The 16,987-nt window shown below is 42.2% G+C and overlaps 3 protein-coding genes across 4 annotated transcripts in view; all 3 read left to right on the forward strand.

Annotated features, from left to right (window-relative positions):
- LOC119425949 (lysine-specific histone demethylase 1B) overlaps positions 1-1,907 on the forward strand; it is a 10,211-nt gene extending 8,304 nt beyond the window's left edge. Inside the window, exons 19-21 of the mRNA XM_037693506.1 lie at positions 634-756; positions 935-1,087; positions 1,252-1,907. Coding sequence (XP_037549434.1) covers positions 634-756; positions 935-1,087; positions 1,252-1,335 — 360 coding nt within the window. The 3' untranslated portion in view covers positions 1,336-1,907. The remainder of the gene's footprint in view (positions 1-633; positions 757-934; positions 1,088-1,251) is intronic.
- Positions 1,908-2,802: 895 nt separating this feature from the next.
- On the forward strand, positions 2,803-6,989 carry LOC119425954 (nucleolin 1). Of its 2 annotated transcripts, XM_037693512.1 has the most exons (11): positions 2,803-2,850; positions 2,986-3,059; positions 3,631-3,762; positions 3,846-3,917; positions 3,999-4,118; positions 4,195-4,347; positions 4,416-4,553; positions 4,629-4,751; positions 4,835-4,951; positions 6,218-6,355; positions 6,429-6,989. In XM_037693512.1, the coding sequence occupies exons 2-11, from the start codon at positions 3,008-3,010 to the stop codon at positions 6,479-6,481; spliced, it is 1,098 nt and encodes a 365-aa protein (XP_037549440.1). In that variant the 5' UTR covers positions 2,803-2,850; positions 2,986-3,007; the 3' UTR covers positions 6,482-6,989. The 2 variants fall into 2 exon arrangements, with proteins under 2 accessions (XP_037549440.1, XP_037549439.1); XM_037693511.1 differs by having other exon boundaries at positions 2,818-3,059.
- Positions 6,990-16,216: 9,227 nt separating this feature from the next.
- The window catches only part of myo1g (myosin IG), a 41,977-nt gene continuing 41,206 nt past the window's right edge, over positions 16,217-16,987 (forward strand). Inside the window, exon 1 of the mRNA XM_037693504.1 lies at positions 16,217-16,329. Within this exon, the coding sequence (XP_037549432.1) occupies positions 16,235-16,329 (95 nt within the window). The 5' untranslated portion in view covers positions 16,217-16,234. The remainder of the gene's footprint in view (positions 16,330-16,987) is intronic.

Here is a 16,987-nt window from a genome sequence, read left to right on the forward strand (position 1 = left end):
GCTCAGGTGGAGGGGCTCAGGTGGAGGAGCTCAGGTGGAGGGGCTCAGGTGGAGGGGCTCAGGTGGAGGGGCTCAGGTGGAGGGGCTCAGGTGGAGGAGCTCAGGTGGAGGGGCTCAGGTTCCTCAGGGTTTTGTTCTCAGTGATGAGGAAATGGAGCAGGAGATTCTGTGCAGCTTCTGCAGTATTATGGACTCTGTTCCGGTCCTTTGTGGTGAAGATGGAGCTGAACTGCAGGAGCTCGGTTTATGTTCCTCCCCTAAGGTGCTGGATCCACAAGGTCTGAATGAGTTCTCTGCAGGGTAGCTGGACTCTCCCTTAGAGACAGGGTGAGAAGTTCAATTATCAGGAGAGACTCGGAGTAGAACCTCCGCTCCTCCACATCCAGAGGAGACGAGGAGGTTCAGACATCTGGACATGTCCAACTGAGAGGATATCCCGAGGAAGACCCAGGACACGCTGGAGAGACAGTCTCTCTGCTGGTCTGGGAACTCCTCAGAGTCCTCCAGAAGTGCTGGAAGAGGTGGCTGTGGACTTCCCTGATCCAGATGCTGCCCCCGAGACCTGAGTCCAGAACCAGAGGACGGACCAGTGCAGCGATGGGTCCGATTAAAAAGTTTTTGTTTCGTGGACAGGGGAAACAGGCCGTGTTGATGTCGATCATATCCGGTGAGGCTGTTCCTGCTGTTCAGGACCTGGAGGACAAAGAGGTGGTCGACGAGTGCCTGAGGGTCCTGAGAGAACTGTTCAAAGAGCAGGTAGGCTTTAGGGTCAGTCTGTCTGTCCATGCACGTGTCTTTCAGTGGGACTTTTAGAACAGGACTGGATAATCCCCGTTATCTGAAAACAAAGTCTCTGATTTTAGTTTCACCGATCGTTAAAAATCTGAGCAGTGAAAGAAGGTTTTTGTTGTTGTTGTTTGTTTGTTGTTGACAGGAAGTCCCAGAGCCTGTGAGCTTTTTCGTCACACATTGGAGCAAAGACGTGTGGTCCCAGATGTCCTACAGCTTTGTGAGGACGGGGGGCAGTGGCGAGGCCTACGACGTCCTGGCTGAAGACGTTCAGGGAAAAGTCTTCTTCGCCGGCGAGGTAACGCCCACTTCCTCCAACCTCTTCGTTCTTCTGAGAGGTTTAAGAACTTCCTGTCTGAGTCGCAGGTCTTGGTCTAAACGTTCCGGGTCAAGGACTCGAACCGAGAGAAGTCTGGAACGTTTCATTTTTCCACAACTTTAATGTGACTGTTTGCTCTTCAGGCCACAAACCGACACTTCCCTCAGACGGTGACAGGAGCCTACCTCAGTGGCGTCAGAGAGGCCAGCAAGATGGCTGCCGTTTAGGTTTGTCCCCATCTCTGTAAAACACCAGCAGGGGCTCCCGGACCCGAACAGACCAGCACGCCACCGCCGGACTCGTACCGCGAATCGCTCCGTGAGAAGAGCCCGCGCTGTCGCGGGGTCAAGGTGGACTTTCCAGAACCTTTTCTGCAGATTCGAGCTGAAGCGCTCATTTTTTTATGTCATATAAAGTTGTGCTCAAGATGCAGCTGAGTGGAAAAGCAGGATCCTGTTTCAGTGAAATGATAATTCAGTGGTTTGATTTCAGGGGATTTAGGCTGCGTGGAACATCGGTAAACTCTCAGGCTTCTAATCACGAATAAACTGATTAATACTGATTAACAGGGTCGTTCAGAATATCTGAGTAAATTACTGAAGTTTGATCCAATCGTCCTGATTCAAACTAGTTCTTGTGGTTTTCTAGGATCGATGACGTTAACTGATGATTACTTAGTTTTTAGCACTTTTGGTTTAAAGCAGTAAAAAATAAATATAAATCTGTGTGGTGTGTTTTCAGAACCAGATGACCTCCCCCTTTGCTTTCTCAGGGATGTTTTCAGGAAAACCCAGTTGTAACTCAAAGATTGGACTGTTGCTGTTTTCTCTGAACAATAAAGTTCCTGAGGTTTGGAGTTGAACAACGTTTTGTGATTCGTGTCAGCGAATGACGTTTAGGCTTGTGCGTCACTTCCTGTTTGTCTGATGTTCTAGTGCTCGATTATTTATCTTGTCTGTGTGTAATAAACTGAGCTAATAACTCTGTAAAGTAGTTTTATTCGTGGATGCTTTAAAAAAAAATTAAATTTTAAAGTCCGCTTGTTTTCTACACAAATTGCTCGTTAGAAATTGTAACATAAGTCCAGTCAGCAACTGGATCCACTGTTCCACCTGTCTCCGTCCCATTCACACAGGCTCCGTCTTTCATTCTACTGGTTTCTTTCCAATCTTCTCTCCAGAGCTGACCATCTCCCCAGGCTCTCTTCCACCTGCTCCCCATTCTCAGTTCACATTTGATTAGTCAAAGGTTTTATACCCGATGCCCTTTCTGATTCCACACAGTTGTAAAATATTTATTATGTCCAAGTTATCGCCTTTAGGCTATTATAAAATGTAAAAAAAATAATAAAAAGAAACGTAGTTTCACCTGAAAAGGTGCTCTCTGTAAAACAAATTTAATTAGAATGAAAAAATAATTAGCTAAATATATCTAAGCATAATAATTTAGCAATTTATGCTAAATGTAGCTACTATGGGTTAGTTAGCTAGTTATAATTAAATAAATTTAGGTGCTATGATAACATTTTAGCCACCAGCAGGTTAGTTACATTTACCGGCTGTTATACTAATTTAGCTATAGTTCACTAATGTAGCCACCTATAGGCTAGTTAGCTAAATTTAGCTGGTAATAAATATTTTGAAGCCAACTCAGTTCAGTTTTGTTGCTAAGCGACCCTGAGGGCTCGTGTGCGTTACGTCATCAACACGCGCCGACGTACAACCTAAACGGAAGAGAAAGAGGCGAGTCGATGAAACCGATTGTTTTCTGTCCATTGTCTGTATTTTCGCGTGGCGGTAACCGTCTCTGTGTCCCGGTGACGCTGTCGGGTGAACGTACAGACGCACTGAAGCTGTAAATCATTTATATTTTTAAAGAAGGGGGTGGCTGACCGTCACAATGGACTCCGCTGACTCGGACACGGCTGATCGTCGCTCCGCAGGTGAACCAGGTGAGTCCCACATAAACCAGTCAGCGTGTACACGTGCACAGCGCTGCCCAGTCCTCATCTTTTGATACTTATCCCCCCGCATCATGATCCAGACCTTCATGTGGTCTTTATCAACATTTAAGGCTTCTTGGGTTCTTCAGAGTTTTTTCTTTGTTCTTTGCCGTTTTCCCTCCACGTGAGGAATGTTTTTAACTCTGAATCATTCATACATTAAAAACTAAACTCAAGGGATGGACCAGAACTCATCCAAGGCTAAGTAACAGATTTGTGTAAAGAACGGACCTTCTTCTCTTGGTGGGAACTCAGATCTGCTCAGTCCAGTCAGAACCAGGTCTTTGTCGGGAGAAACTGCATAAAGACCAACAGAATATTTTAAACAGGTTCAGACTAGTTTTCTCACTTTTATCACAATATTCTTGTTATTTTCTATAATATTTCTGAGTCAGCTGTTCCAGGTGTTAAAACGTACCGACATCTATAAACCATCTGTAATAATTATAATTATATTAATATAATATATATATAATTATGTTAATTATAATGATCAGTTCTCATTTTTCTGACCAATCAGACAAGGACAACTCCAGCTCTGAAGATGATTTCATCCCACTGTCGAAGCTGCTTGAGAAGCCAAAGCTCAACAAGAGTTCTCGTGACAACGGCCACAGCTTGACGTCCAACACGAACTCCAAAACAAACAAAGGTGAAGAGGAACAAAAGATGCACGGAGTTGTTTTAACCCGGGTTTAATTCTTTCTACCGTCACGTTTGGATCTTTTCTCATAGATGATTCCTCGGACGACGAGCCGCAGATAAAGAAGAAAAAAGGCAAAAAGAAAGCTGCTCCTTCCAAACCAGGTGGCTCCTTTACTCCGTGTCACCCCTGTTCTTCAGCGGGGCTTCGGTTTGTTTAAACTTTTTAAACATTTGTCTCTTCAGAGCCCGACACTGACGGCGACTCTGACAACGAGCCTCTGATCAAAATCGCCAAAACGTCCAAACCAGCAAAAAAACGGAGCTCAGTGACGCCAAAAAAATCTGCTAACAGGAAGAGGGAAGGTGAGATCACTTCCTGTCTGGGGTTGTTGTTGTTTACGTTTTGATTTTCACTCCTGTCATCCGTTTGTCTCCACAGCGTCGCCAGATAAACACGAAAGCTCAGATGACGAACCTTTAATTGAAATTGCCAAGAAGCTTCAGCCACGGCAGAAGAGAAGAGCTTCTCTCGCCTCGCCTAAACAAGCAACTCCAGGTTTTAAATCCCAACGGAACGCGGCCAGGAAGAGCGGTAGGTCCAACACCACGAAGCAGTTCTTCCTCTTTGTTGTTGTGATTAAATTGTACTTGTTGTTTTAGTTAATTACGCTGAGACGCACAGCGAGCACAGCTCAGACGACGAGCCTCTGGCGACTTTAACGAAGAAAAGATCGGACGCTCCCAAAGACAAAACGACTTCGTCCAACAGGAGAGGACGAAGAGCAAAAACACAGAAAGGTCGGCAGCTTCTTGAGCAGCGCTCACGCTTTAACCTCACGCTGTTCAAACACTAACTTCTCTGGCTTTTCAAAGACTCTTCATCCTCAGAGAAAAACTCGGACGAAGACGACGTTCCTCTGACCAAACTCGTTTCCCGGAAGAAAAACGCGAAGAAGAGCAACGTGTCTCGAGGCCGGCTGGCCAAAAAGACAAAAGGTAATCCAACAGGAAGCCTGAAGGTTCGGCGAGTGTCCCACCACGAATACGTCCTGAACGTCTCTGCTGCGTCTGTTTGGCAGAAACGAGTGATGGGAGCTCCGACGACGAACCGTTGGTTCACCCGGTAAAGACAAACAAAACGAAAGCATCGACTCAGAAGAAGAAAACAAAAAGTCCAAGAAAAAAACCTCCAACAGGTAAAGACCAAGTCTCAGGACAGAAACTACATGAGTTGTGTCGGTTTTACTTAAAATAAAGAAACTTCTTGATGATTGTTGACACGGTCGTCTTAAAACCCTTCAACAAAATATTTCATGTTTCATCCCAACGAGAGCAAAGTCTCAGCGGACTGACACTAAAACCTCGGCTCACTTAAATATAATCCTTTGAACAACAAAGTCCATGCTCAATAATCCAGGAGATCCTTTGAACATGAAGGAAATTTCAAACTTTACACCAGGGGTCTCAAACTGAACTTACCTGGGGGCCGCTGGAGGAGGAGTCTGGGCGAGGCTGGACCGCATCAAGTACTCCACAAAAAACTACAATTAAAAACTACATTGTTGTTATTGCTAGTACCACGCAGCCCCCTGCGAATAACAAGCGGCCATCAGGGCACTAACGAGCCGTTGTCAGGCCGATCGTCCTGGATCATGTGAGCAGCTGGTTCTGGATGTCAACAAACTGATCCACTATGAGAAGCTGCTGTTTATAAGACTGAGTTTGTTGCAGCTCCTCAGACTGAAGAAGTCCTTTGGATAAAAGATGAAACATTTCAACAATTTTTAATTTTTTTTTAACCCATCCAGAGGATCTGACTTAACTTTTTTCCTACCTGATTATTGAGCATGCATCAAGTTATGTGTAGCTACATTCTTTTCAATTGATTTTACCGACATTCAAAACTTCATTACCGTTTTAGCGTCAATACAGAAAGTACCAAAACACACAAAAAATATAACTAATGCATCAAACAACAACTGGGTGCATATATCAGACATTTGTGCACAATTCTGCTTCCATTATATATCAGAAATTAATTGTTTTACCTCTACAACGGAGAGAGGAGTACTTGGCCTCGATGCGCGGCCCGGTGGCTGTTAACAGCAGAATCCCAATGGAGTTCTGAATTAGCGGCGACAGCAACTCTGTTCAAACCAACGCTTCAGTGATCGATCACACGGTTGTTGGAGACATGAAACAACCTCCGAGTTTAAAAGTGGAACATTAGGGGTTATCCAGGTGTTTATGTCTCTCAGACGAGCTTGGGTTCATCATGTCTCATGGATAAATATTAGAGATAAATAGTGTTGATCCCGTCCTGCCTAATAACTTGACATAAATAAAGTCAAAAGTATCGCTCCAAACACTCAACCCTGAGGAACTCCTTGACTAAGTGATGTAGAACAGGAGCAAACTCGATGAGATAAGTGTGACTTTTCATTAAAACCTTTTTGTTTCAGACGAGTCGAGCAACGTTTCCGAGGACGAGGCGACGGCTCCGACGCTCAAACACCCTCAGGTGACCAAAACGGCTCGAGTCCTGCTGAAGAGGTGCGACGTTGGAGGGTCAGCGGCAGCTCTGACGAAGTCCAGACCAGGTACTGGTTTAATTTCACTTCCTGTTGATGCTGAGGGGTCCGGTCTAAAACTGATCCTCCGTGTTCTTCACAGCAGGAAGGAAAGCAGCTAAAGTGAACTGGGAGGGATCTTCAGACGAAGAATAGAAGCAGAACGCTGCAGTTTGTTCTCGTGTTTTATAATCTGTTTTAATCCAAAGGTTTCCGCTTCAGACCACGTGTTTCCAGCCTTGTCCTTTTTTATTTCACACTGTGCTCCGTTTGTTTGCATCGACTGGTTTTATATAAAACAAAAGAAGTTTCAAACCCGTTCTTTCTGCATGGACTTCTTCACATCTGCTCCAGCTGCTGGATTCCTTTACAGTCGGTAAATAAACAAAATACTCCAATTCCAATGAAAGTATAAAAAGCTGAAGTAAATACTCTGATGGTCGAGTTGCACAAAGGTTTTCTCACATCACATTTTACAAAAGTCCACTGGAATAAAGTTTTAATGTTAAAAAATGTAATCAAAAAATTAATGCGTTTATTGAATTAAATAAACTGTTGCCTTTTATTACTTTTATTGGAATATTTCAAGGAATTTGAAAAACAAAGTGTTTTTAGTTAAATCCTTTAAAAAAAGTTTAGTTTGAAAAATGAAAGTGACGTAATTCATCCCGACTGTTTATAAATGTACGTACAATATGTTGAAGTATATGAAATAATAAATGTTGGGTTTTTTAATCTAAAAACTCATTTCAACTTGTTTTATTCATCTGTTTTATCTATTTTATCTATTTTATCTATTTCATCGTCTGCTGGGGAAAAAAAAGTAAATCTGAGGATTATTTACAAACAAGAACTTAAAAAAACTAAACTATTCTCAAATATTTCTGACTCGCTTCATGACAATAAACTTCTTTCAGCTTTTCTCTCTTCAGGGGTGTCCACAGTGAGTCCTCCTCCACTTCACTTTGTCCTCTGTGTCCTATGTCCTCACTCTGTCCTCTGTGTCCTCCGTCCTCACTCCAACTACCTCCATGTCCTCTCTAACTGCATCCATACGTCTCCTCTTTGTCTTTTTCTTGCAGCTGCATTTCTAACATCCTTCTACCGATATACCCACTGTCCCTCCTCTGGACATGTCCATACCACTGTCCCTCCTTTGGACATGTCCACACAATCTCAGTGTGTCCTCTCCAACTTTATCTCCCAGTTGTTCAACCTGTGCTGTACCTCTGATGATCTCATTCCTGATCTTCTCCATCCTTGTCTCTCCTAAGGAGAACCTCAACATCTTCATTTCTGACACTTCCAGTTCTGTCTCCTGTCTTTTTGTCCATGTCTCTGTCTCCAGACCATACAACATAGCTGGTCTCACCACTGTCTTGTAAACTTTTCCTTTGACCTTTGCTGACACCCTTTTACCATTAAAAACTTTCAAAACAATAAAAATGTCAGCTGTAGGAGCTGGTGCCATCTGGTGGCAAAGTTAGGAACTGCACGAGTCACAACAGAAACGTTCATATATATTTATTTATATATATATATATATAATAAGTCAAGTGTTTTTATTTTAATACTAACATAATTTGTAATGAAAACACATTTCTTATTTTATCCGATTCTAGTTGGATTAAAATACGAGGATTAAAAATTATTAATATTGTTTTTGTTCAGATAGACATTAAATCTATTCGAAGTGAATTCAGTTAGTTGTTTCTCGTGCAGCCTAAAGAAAACACGAATCTGAAAAAAATCTTAAATGTCTTTTAAAAAATTAAAAAAATAAAAATAAAGTCAGATTTTTTTTTTTGTATAAGTTTTACTTTTGTTATGAGTGCTTAGTGTATATTTAGTTAATGTTTTTCTTAGTTCATATCTTAGATGTTATTACTGTTTTTCTTATACATTTTATTGTTGGATGTAACTGGGACCCTGTGTACATAGTTTCGCTCCACCACATGTACCACATGAGGTGCGAATGACAATAAAGAATCTCTGACTCTGACTTTTGTGGGTCTATAACGGATATGACGTCACAGGTTTCGGTTTTAACCTTTTTTTTCATGAGAAATGTGCAGAACTGAAGTTTTCAACATTGGAAAAAGGTAATAAACAGTAAATTACTCCCACATGTTGTGCGCATGCTCAGTTTGAAAGTGAAACTTGTCAATCGGAGCGTTTGTGCGCATGCGCAGACTGAAGCTAGAACTAGTAAAGTTTAAGAGCTGTAAACATCACGGACTGTTTGAAGGTTGGACATAGATTCTTCTTTTACAAGTTAAAGGTTTACGTCGTTTTTGTTCCTGTAATGCCTTTAAAATTGTTATTATTTAAAGTTTAATTGGTTTTATGAGTATTGTTGCTCAGTAAAATAAATCTAAAACCACAAACACCTTGACAGGTACTTTCACTTCCGGTGAGACGTTTAAAGAAGCTCGGGTCGATCAAAGGTTAAAGAGCAAACAAAACTGTTGATTTAACATTTATAAAAAAAACATGTTGCTAGAATAAAAATAAACACACTATAAAGATCTAGGATCCACACTGCAGGCTAAACATAACTTTTTTTAATTTAATCTTTATACAGGTTAATCCCATTGAGCCTCGGGGACTCATTTATGGTATGGTATGGTATAAAGTTTATTCATTTTAAAAAAGTACAAAACAATTCCATAACAATATAAAAAGATACAAAAGATTTAAAATGAAAGGCAGCAGAAAGAAGAAAAAATCTTATTATATCTGCCCCTTTTTTCAAACAATTATTTCAGACATAATAATCTTCAAGTAACAGAACAAAATGAATAACTTTCTAATTTTTCTAATTCTAATACAAAACACACACTAAGCTACTTCATATATACTTTTTTAACAATTCAGCTTTGATCTTTTTCTTAAATGTTCACATTGACTTGACATTTTTCACATCACTCTCTAGAACATTCCACAATCCAACTCCTTGGATTGAGGTAGACCTTCCCTTCAGACTAGTTCTGAATTTTGGTTTGACAAATATCTCTATCCCCTTAAGATTGTAACAACTTTGTCTTTTAACAAAATTTCTTTGGATATTTAATGGTAATGTGTTATTTTGAGCCCTATACATAACTGATAAAATACTATAATCTACCAAATCATGGAACTTCAATAACTTCAGTTGATAAAATAATGTACTTGATGGGTGACTGTAATGCTTTCTGGTGATAATTCTTACAGCTCTTTTCTGTAAAATGAAAATAGGTTTTGTAAAAGTTTTACACGCTTTCCCCCAAACATCAATGCAATAGATTAAATGTGGAACAATGATTGTGTTATACAACATGTACAGAGCTTTATCATTTAATAATTCCCTGACTTTGTATAGTAGTGCAATACATTTAGATATTTTTGTTCTTACAGAATTTATGTGATTTTTCCATGTTAGCTGTTCATCAATGATTACACCCAAAAATTTAATCTCATTAACTCTACAAATCTCAACAGCCTCAATTTTAAATGGATCATCAACAGTTCTCTTTTTGTTACTAAATTTACAAGAGACACCTGATTTTAATAAAGAGTGATGACAACAATAGACAATCATAAAGGATGTGTACAAAGTGAGAATAAAAAGTGAAAATAAAATGGGATTAAAAAGTAACAAAAAAACAGCTAGATTATAAGTCAAATGTAGAATCTAAAAACAGGAACATGTTTGCATTGGTCCCTGCCAGGAGTCCAACAGATTCTTAAAGCCACTTAGAGAGGTCAAAGGTCCAGAGCTTCAGGTCTGTTTGTAAGATATTCCAGGAAACAGGAGCGGAGTAGGAGAAGGTCCTTTTGTCTAGTTCAGTCCTCACTGAGGGAACACTGCAGGTAATGATGTCCTGAGAGCGCACGCTGTAGCTGCACTCACACAGAGACATGTAGGAGGAGATGTATGAAGGCAGCAGACCAGGAAGTGATTTAAAGATGAAGATGTACCAGTGGGAGAGTCTGTGTGAAGGTAATGGTGACCAGTTAACCAGTGAATACTGGGTGCAGTGGTGGGTACGGTAGTTACAGCCAGTTATGAATCTTAGTGCACCATGATAGACAGCATCCAACATCTGCAGCATCCAACATCTGCAGCATCCAACATCTGCAGGTTCTTGTAGGAGCGTTCATGTAAATAATGTCACCGTAATCAATGGAGGGAAGGAAAGTCACAGATACAAGGTGTTCCTCAGGGTTCAGAGTTAGACAGGATCTGTTTCTGAAAAAGAAACCCAGTTTAACTTCCAGTTTCTTTACCAAGTTTAACACGTGGAGCTTAAAAGATGTGAATCGACCAAGATACCCAAATATTTATAGGAATCAACAAACTCAATGGGGACACCATTTGAGGATAAAATCAAAGGAAGAACTTCTGGGACCGACTTCCTGTTTATATCCCACTATCTAATTTATCCCAGTTTATCATTTTTATTTTCCCACTAATTTATCCCAATATCCCACTTCTTTATGACTGAACTGGATCAATCAGACTTTCTAATCAGACCAAGGTCCTGTTCATTAAAGGTCCTACAGCAGATGCCTTTAGTAGGTCATTTGTGTAGTTTGCTTGGTAGGAAGGTTGTTTGGTTGGTTCTGTAAGAAATTTGGTACTTTGTTGATCGCAAAAGGACATTTAAAATTCCGTTTTATAAAATAATGAAAGTGAAAACGGATCTTCCTGCTCTCTGCACTGATGTTTTCCTGATCTTTGTAGAGGAACCACGAGTCTAACATGGTCCAGATGATTTTACTGATGATCACAGATCGGTCGTGTCGTGATGCAGATGTCATCGACGTGTTTGTTTGTATCATTTTGTAGTAAATGGTTTATAACCTAAAAATAATCTGCTTTAGTTCGGTCATGAAATTAATCTTCAGTGAATTGATCCGTTTGTTTGTTCTGCTGAACGAAGTGGTTCTGTTCACAGGTTCTAAACGTGTTCTTCTTTGTGTCCGTCGTTCTCAGATGGATGTCCAGGTTGAAGCTACGATCCTCATGGATCGTTTCCTGGATCGGGCGGAGGTGCAGAGGACGATCAGGTCACATGGCTTTAAAGTTCAGGATCTGGGCCGAGGCCAGGTTCAGGTTCAGGGTTATTTTATGGAGCTGAAAGCTCTGAAGGCCCATTTGGACCAGCTCGTTGTTCCTCTGGTTCCTCCTGGAGCTGGTTCTGAACACTACACTGAAAGTGATCCTGATGGAGGAAGATCTGAGCCTCCTTCCTCCTCCTCACAGAGACATCCAGCCGCCCAGGACTACAGGACCTCCTCGTCTGTGGACCACCAGGCGTCTGGAGAGTCGATCATCGTGGACTCTGATGTGTTCAGGTACGCCCAACAGCTCAGGACAAACGAGCTCAACAGCATCCGGACCGGCCGTGGTGTAGAAATTATGACGAGGGAGGATGGTGAGAGCACCATCATCAGTTTTCAGGGACGGAGGTCCAGGAAGCTGCAGAACCTTCTGGATGATCTGAGCCAGTCTCTAAGGACACAGGAAGTTCCTCTGAGGGACTTGAACCAGCGGGGACAAGTTCTGTTAGAGAGGATTCAGCAAAACCAGAACATCTCTGGGTCAGTTCTGGTCTGTAAGATGGAGGACCGACTGCACCTCATCGGTCCGTCCAAAGACAGCTACGAGCTGAAGCAAAGGCTGCTGGGAAAACTGATCGACCAATCAGGACCCAGGAGTCGGACCGTGGCTAAGAGGAGCAGCTCGGTGCCGCTGCCTGGTCCAAAGAACTCCGGAGGAGGCGCAGTGGCTGGTTCCTCCCCGTCAGGACCTGCTGCTCCGAGCAGACGGAGTCAGAAGGAGGAAAAACGTGTGTCCTCTCCCGGGAAAACTAAACGTTTTTTTTCCAGTTTTAGTCTGAAGAAAACGAAGCCGGTCGAGCGACCAGGACCCAGAGGACGGACCGTGGCGACAACCTCCAGAGGGAGGAGCAGCTCGGTGCCGCTGCCTGGTCCGAAGAGCTCCGGAGGAGGAGGAGGAGGAGGAGGCGCCGTCGGTCCGTCTGCAGGTGAAGCGGCTGGGTCCCCCCCATCAGGACCTGCGAGTCTGTCCGAGTCCCGGGAAAAGAGACAGTCAGAAAAACTAGACCAGAAGAAGGACAAAATCTGTCTTCTCCTGTGAAAACTAAGTGTTTTTAGTTTTAGTTTAATTCCAAGAAAAAAATAAAAACAGAAGTTTAAAAAGAGAAAGAAAGAAAAACGATCAAATATTCTTTATCTTTGGGCATATTTTATGTTTTCTAGTTTCTAAAATCCTAAACTGCTACAATAAGACACAAAATGAAGGTTTTTAAATGAGGAGTCGAAGGTTATTCATGAGGAAGCATGTCGAATAATTAATATCTTACCTGTTGCAGATGGCTCTCTCTGTGGCCTCAGTTTGGAGAAATGCAGTTAAAATGTGACTGTAAGCTAATGGCTAATCAGCTAGCTTATAGCACCCCTTGGCTGCACAGGAAGTGCCACAGCTAGCTGCTTCTGCTGCTTTCTCCTCATCCACATTTATTTCATTACCCATAAATTTCAAAAACACGTTTATAAAACGGTGAGCTGAAGTTCTGGAGCTGTCGGTTCTGATCCACTTTGACCGTCTGGTCATTTCTTCAAATGTCAGCTGTTCAGAGAGCTATGTACAACAGGTTAGATGATAACTGCTCACATTTTTCCTGCAGAACCACAGAATCATCTGTTTCTGTTTTAAACTTGAACAAAAATATAAATATACAAAATGAGTTTAAACTGATTAAAACCAGCTTTAAACAGCTGCGGCGGCCATCTTGAATCCAGTTGACTCCAACTCGTCCAGTTTTTACGAGTTCTTTGTTTTATTAAATGTTGAACTTTTGAATTCACTCCTGAGGTGTTTGTTGATTAAATGAATTAAATTTAATTAAATTAAATGTGACTGGTTGGTGTCCGTGTTGTGTTGTCGATGTGACGCCTCTGAGGCCGGAGCAGCAGAGAGGAAGTGTGAGGAGGAAGAGACCCAGAGGAAGTTCTGATGAGGATCTGAAAAGCAGCCGAACCTCCAGAACCACATCAGCTGAAGGTGAGCGCTCTGCAGGAGGTGGAGGACGACTCGAGCTCAGGTCTGATCAGATTTACTTTTAACAGCTAAATTTATCAGAAATTTGCAACAAAAAAGCAGAACCTGAAAACTTCTGGTTTGTCTCTTTAGTTGAAGATTTTTAAACATTTTGTCTAAATCTAAACTGATAAAAACGGCTTTTTACAAAAACACCGTCTGAACGCAGACATGGAAAAATGCAAACGTGCAGAAAAGAAGCCAAAACAGTAACTAAAAGCTAAAATTAGAAAAATTACATGAGCTACAAAGCGTAAAACGGTCACTAAAACTATTAGCACAACAGTAGCTAAAAGCTAAAATGAGCAAAGTACTTTATAGCTAAATGAAGTAAAACTAGCTAAAATTAGCTAAATTGTAGCTATAATCTAAGATGAGCACAACAGTAGCTAAAAGCTAAAATTAGAAAAATTACACAAGTTAAAATGAGTTAAACTGAGTTAAACTGTCACTAAAACTATTAGCACAACAGTGGCTAAAAGCTAAAATGAGTAAACTAGCTTAAAGCAAAATTAAGTAAACTGTAGCTAAAATTAGCACAACACTGGCTAAAAGCTAAAATGAGCAAACAATAGCTAAATTAATTCAAACTATCTAAAATTAGCTAAATAGTAGCTATAATCTAAAAGTAGCACAACAGTAGCTAAAAGCTAAAATGAGCAGAAGAAAACTGAGCCCGTTTACTGAAGATTTCAAGGAGAACAAAGTTTCTGAAGGAACTGAATAAATCTGTATTTCTATGAGGAAACTATTTGTAAATAAAGTAAAATATAATTTTTTAATCTTTATATTCTGGTCCAGGCTTGTCCTCCTCTGTCCAGCAGGAGGCGCTGTGGCTCCTCCTCCCTCAGACTCACCTGCACAACTGTTTAAAATAAACTGATGGTGTTTTATGAAACAGAAATATGTGACTTTATGAACTCATAGCTGCTTGAATCCAATCCACGTTTATTATTGTAAAATAAAAATCTGAGCTTTAATCAGAGCGTTTGCATAACTTTAACAATTTTACACAATCAATCAATCAATCAATCAATCAACCTTTATTTATACAGGTAAATCCCATCACAATAATTCCACCTTCAGTTTGCCCGTTAAAACTAGGAGTTAGTTACGTCTTCGTCCGCTCGGTGTCTCCGCTGTAAGGCTGAAGGTGTTCAGTAAACCCCACAGAGGTCAAAGGTCACACAGCCAAACTCTTACAGAGCTCAGGATCTTCTCTTCAAAACTAACCTTACACACCATCGAGAGTCGGACCTTCTGGTGCCAGAACATGATGTTTCATGAGCGGTGAGCTCAGGTGTGTCCAGGCTGTTTACAGGGGGACAGGTAGTCACAGGGCCGACTGGTATCCTGGTGTGTAACACTGACCAGGGACCACAGGAAGCTGAGGACGGAGTGTCTCAGGAGCTCAGAGACGACTGACATGTTGAAGGTAAAGACAATCAGATCGTCTCCATCAGCTCCATGTTCCTCTGAGAGCAGCTGCAGATTACTCAGGAGGTTAAAGGTCCACGGGACTGGAGACAGTCTCCCTGGACGTGTCCACAAGAAGACAAGTGACGACAAACTGAAGAGGCAGATAAAACGAACGGTGGCCAGAGAGTCCAGATGTTCAAAGAGATCAGAGGTCAAAGGTCATCAGGGTCAGACCTCACCATCAGCCTGAGACAGAGTGGACTTGATGGAAGACAACCGAGGACACAGATCAGAAAACAGACTGTCTTCTCTGTCCTCTGGACAGAGGAGACAACTGGAGCCCATCAGCTTCATGTCCACAGACCCAAAAGAACCAGAACCTACAGTGGAACATGGAGGAGGCCCAGTTCTGTTCTGGTCCTGCTGTGCTGCATCTGGATCTGTGCAGGGTCCAATGAAACCTCAAGACTATCAAGACCTTCTGGATTAAATGTTCTGCTCGGTGTCAGTCTCAGCTCATGGGTCCTCCAAGACGACCCAAAACACCAGGACTGGACCAGAACTAAACCCTGGACCCAAGAGTCCTGATCTAAACCCTGCTGAACATCTGGAGAAGAACCTTCAGACCTGAGACAGCTGGAGCAGTTTGATCAGGACTGGACCTGGACACCTGAGGACAGAAGACCTGAGGACAGAACACCTGAGGACAGAACACCTGAGGACAGGTGGACAGAAGACCTGGGGACAGGTGGACAGAAGACCTGAGGACAGGTGGACAGAAGACCTGGGGACAGGTGGACAGAAGACCTGAGGACAGGTGGACAGAAGACCTGGGGACAGGTGCAGAGGTCTCAGAGTTACAGAATCTCAGCAGGTTGATCAACGTAAAGTTCATGTTTTAAAATAATTCAGTTGAACCAAATTGAAAAGTTTTAATTTTTATTGTCTTTTTATTTCTAATAATTTCAGCGACCTTTGTTGTTGTTGTTTGTTTTTCGACAACAAACGTGTGTTGGTCTGTAAATAAAACAGCTGTCAGGGACTCGGGGCCTCTCGCGGCACCAAAGTGAACATTGGTCACGTGTCAGAGTCAGAAATTGTTTCTGGAGCCAAAGATAAAAGTGAGCGAGCGGCGGGTTAGACATGTTAGATGTCTAGATGTTTGAGGCAGGAAGAGGCGTGGAGGAGGATGCAGAAGAGGCGTGAACGTTTTCTGAGCCTCTGGGTGACGTGCTGCAGCTTGCAACCACAGCTGTGATGAGCACACCAAAGATCTCGCCACGCCTCCACTCTCACGTCCTCCTTTCTCTTCCTGCTTCAGGCTCCGAGCTCCTCGCCTGCTCTCACGTTCTGCTTCTGTTTGAGCTTCGAGGAGCGCAGGGATGGCCGAGCTGGAGGGTCTGGAGTTCGGCAAGTCGGACTTCGTTCTGCTGGACGAGGTGACCATGGAGCAGTTCATGGAGAACCTGAGGATGAGGTAGGACCTGAGGAGATGAGCTCCAAACTGCTCCTGTTGGAGTTGAGCTCAGTGAGAACGGTTCCTCACGTTATGAACTTTACTGACACACACAAACATTAAAACTCAAAAACTGGAGGATGAGAAGATGGAACGAGTCTGAGTCACTTCTGTTCCTGCTCAGCCTCAAATGTCAGCCTGCTGCTTTGATCAGCTTCACCACAAGATGGACAATCATGTCAGTGTGTGCACATGTGTGTCTGTTAGCAAAATATATCATCAACCTCTCAGACTTTGATGAAACGTTCAGGATTAAATCACTGGATGTTGAATTACAACTGATTAACTTTTGTAGCCAATCCAATTCAAGATGGCCGCCACAGCCAGTTGGTTTTAGAGATCAGAAAATAGCCATAGCTCAGTCAGTTCACAGATATTTTACTAAAGTTTGGAATCGTAGTAGCTGAAGTTTCCTGGAGACAGAAAAAATGCAAAAATTTACCAAACAGTTTAAAAAACACTGAGAAGTTTTATCTCCTCACCTGATCAGACCAACCTCGAGGGAAAACTTGAACTTTTACTTGTGTGACGTTAAACTGTTCAGACCAAAGGGAAGACACCTGAACGAGCTGCTGACGTCACCTCGAGTCACGTTAAATCTGCTGACGTCACGTTAAAT

The sequence above is a fragment of the Nematolebias whitei genome, chromosome 19 (assembly GCF_014905685.2).
Source record: "Nematolebias whitei isolate Nwh7 chromosome 19, NemWhi1, whole genome shotgun sequence".
NCBI lineage: Eukaryota > Metazoa > Chordata > Actinopteri > Cyprinodontiformes > Rivulidae > Nematolebias > Nematolebias whitei.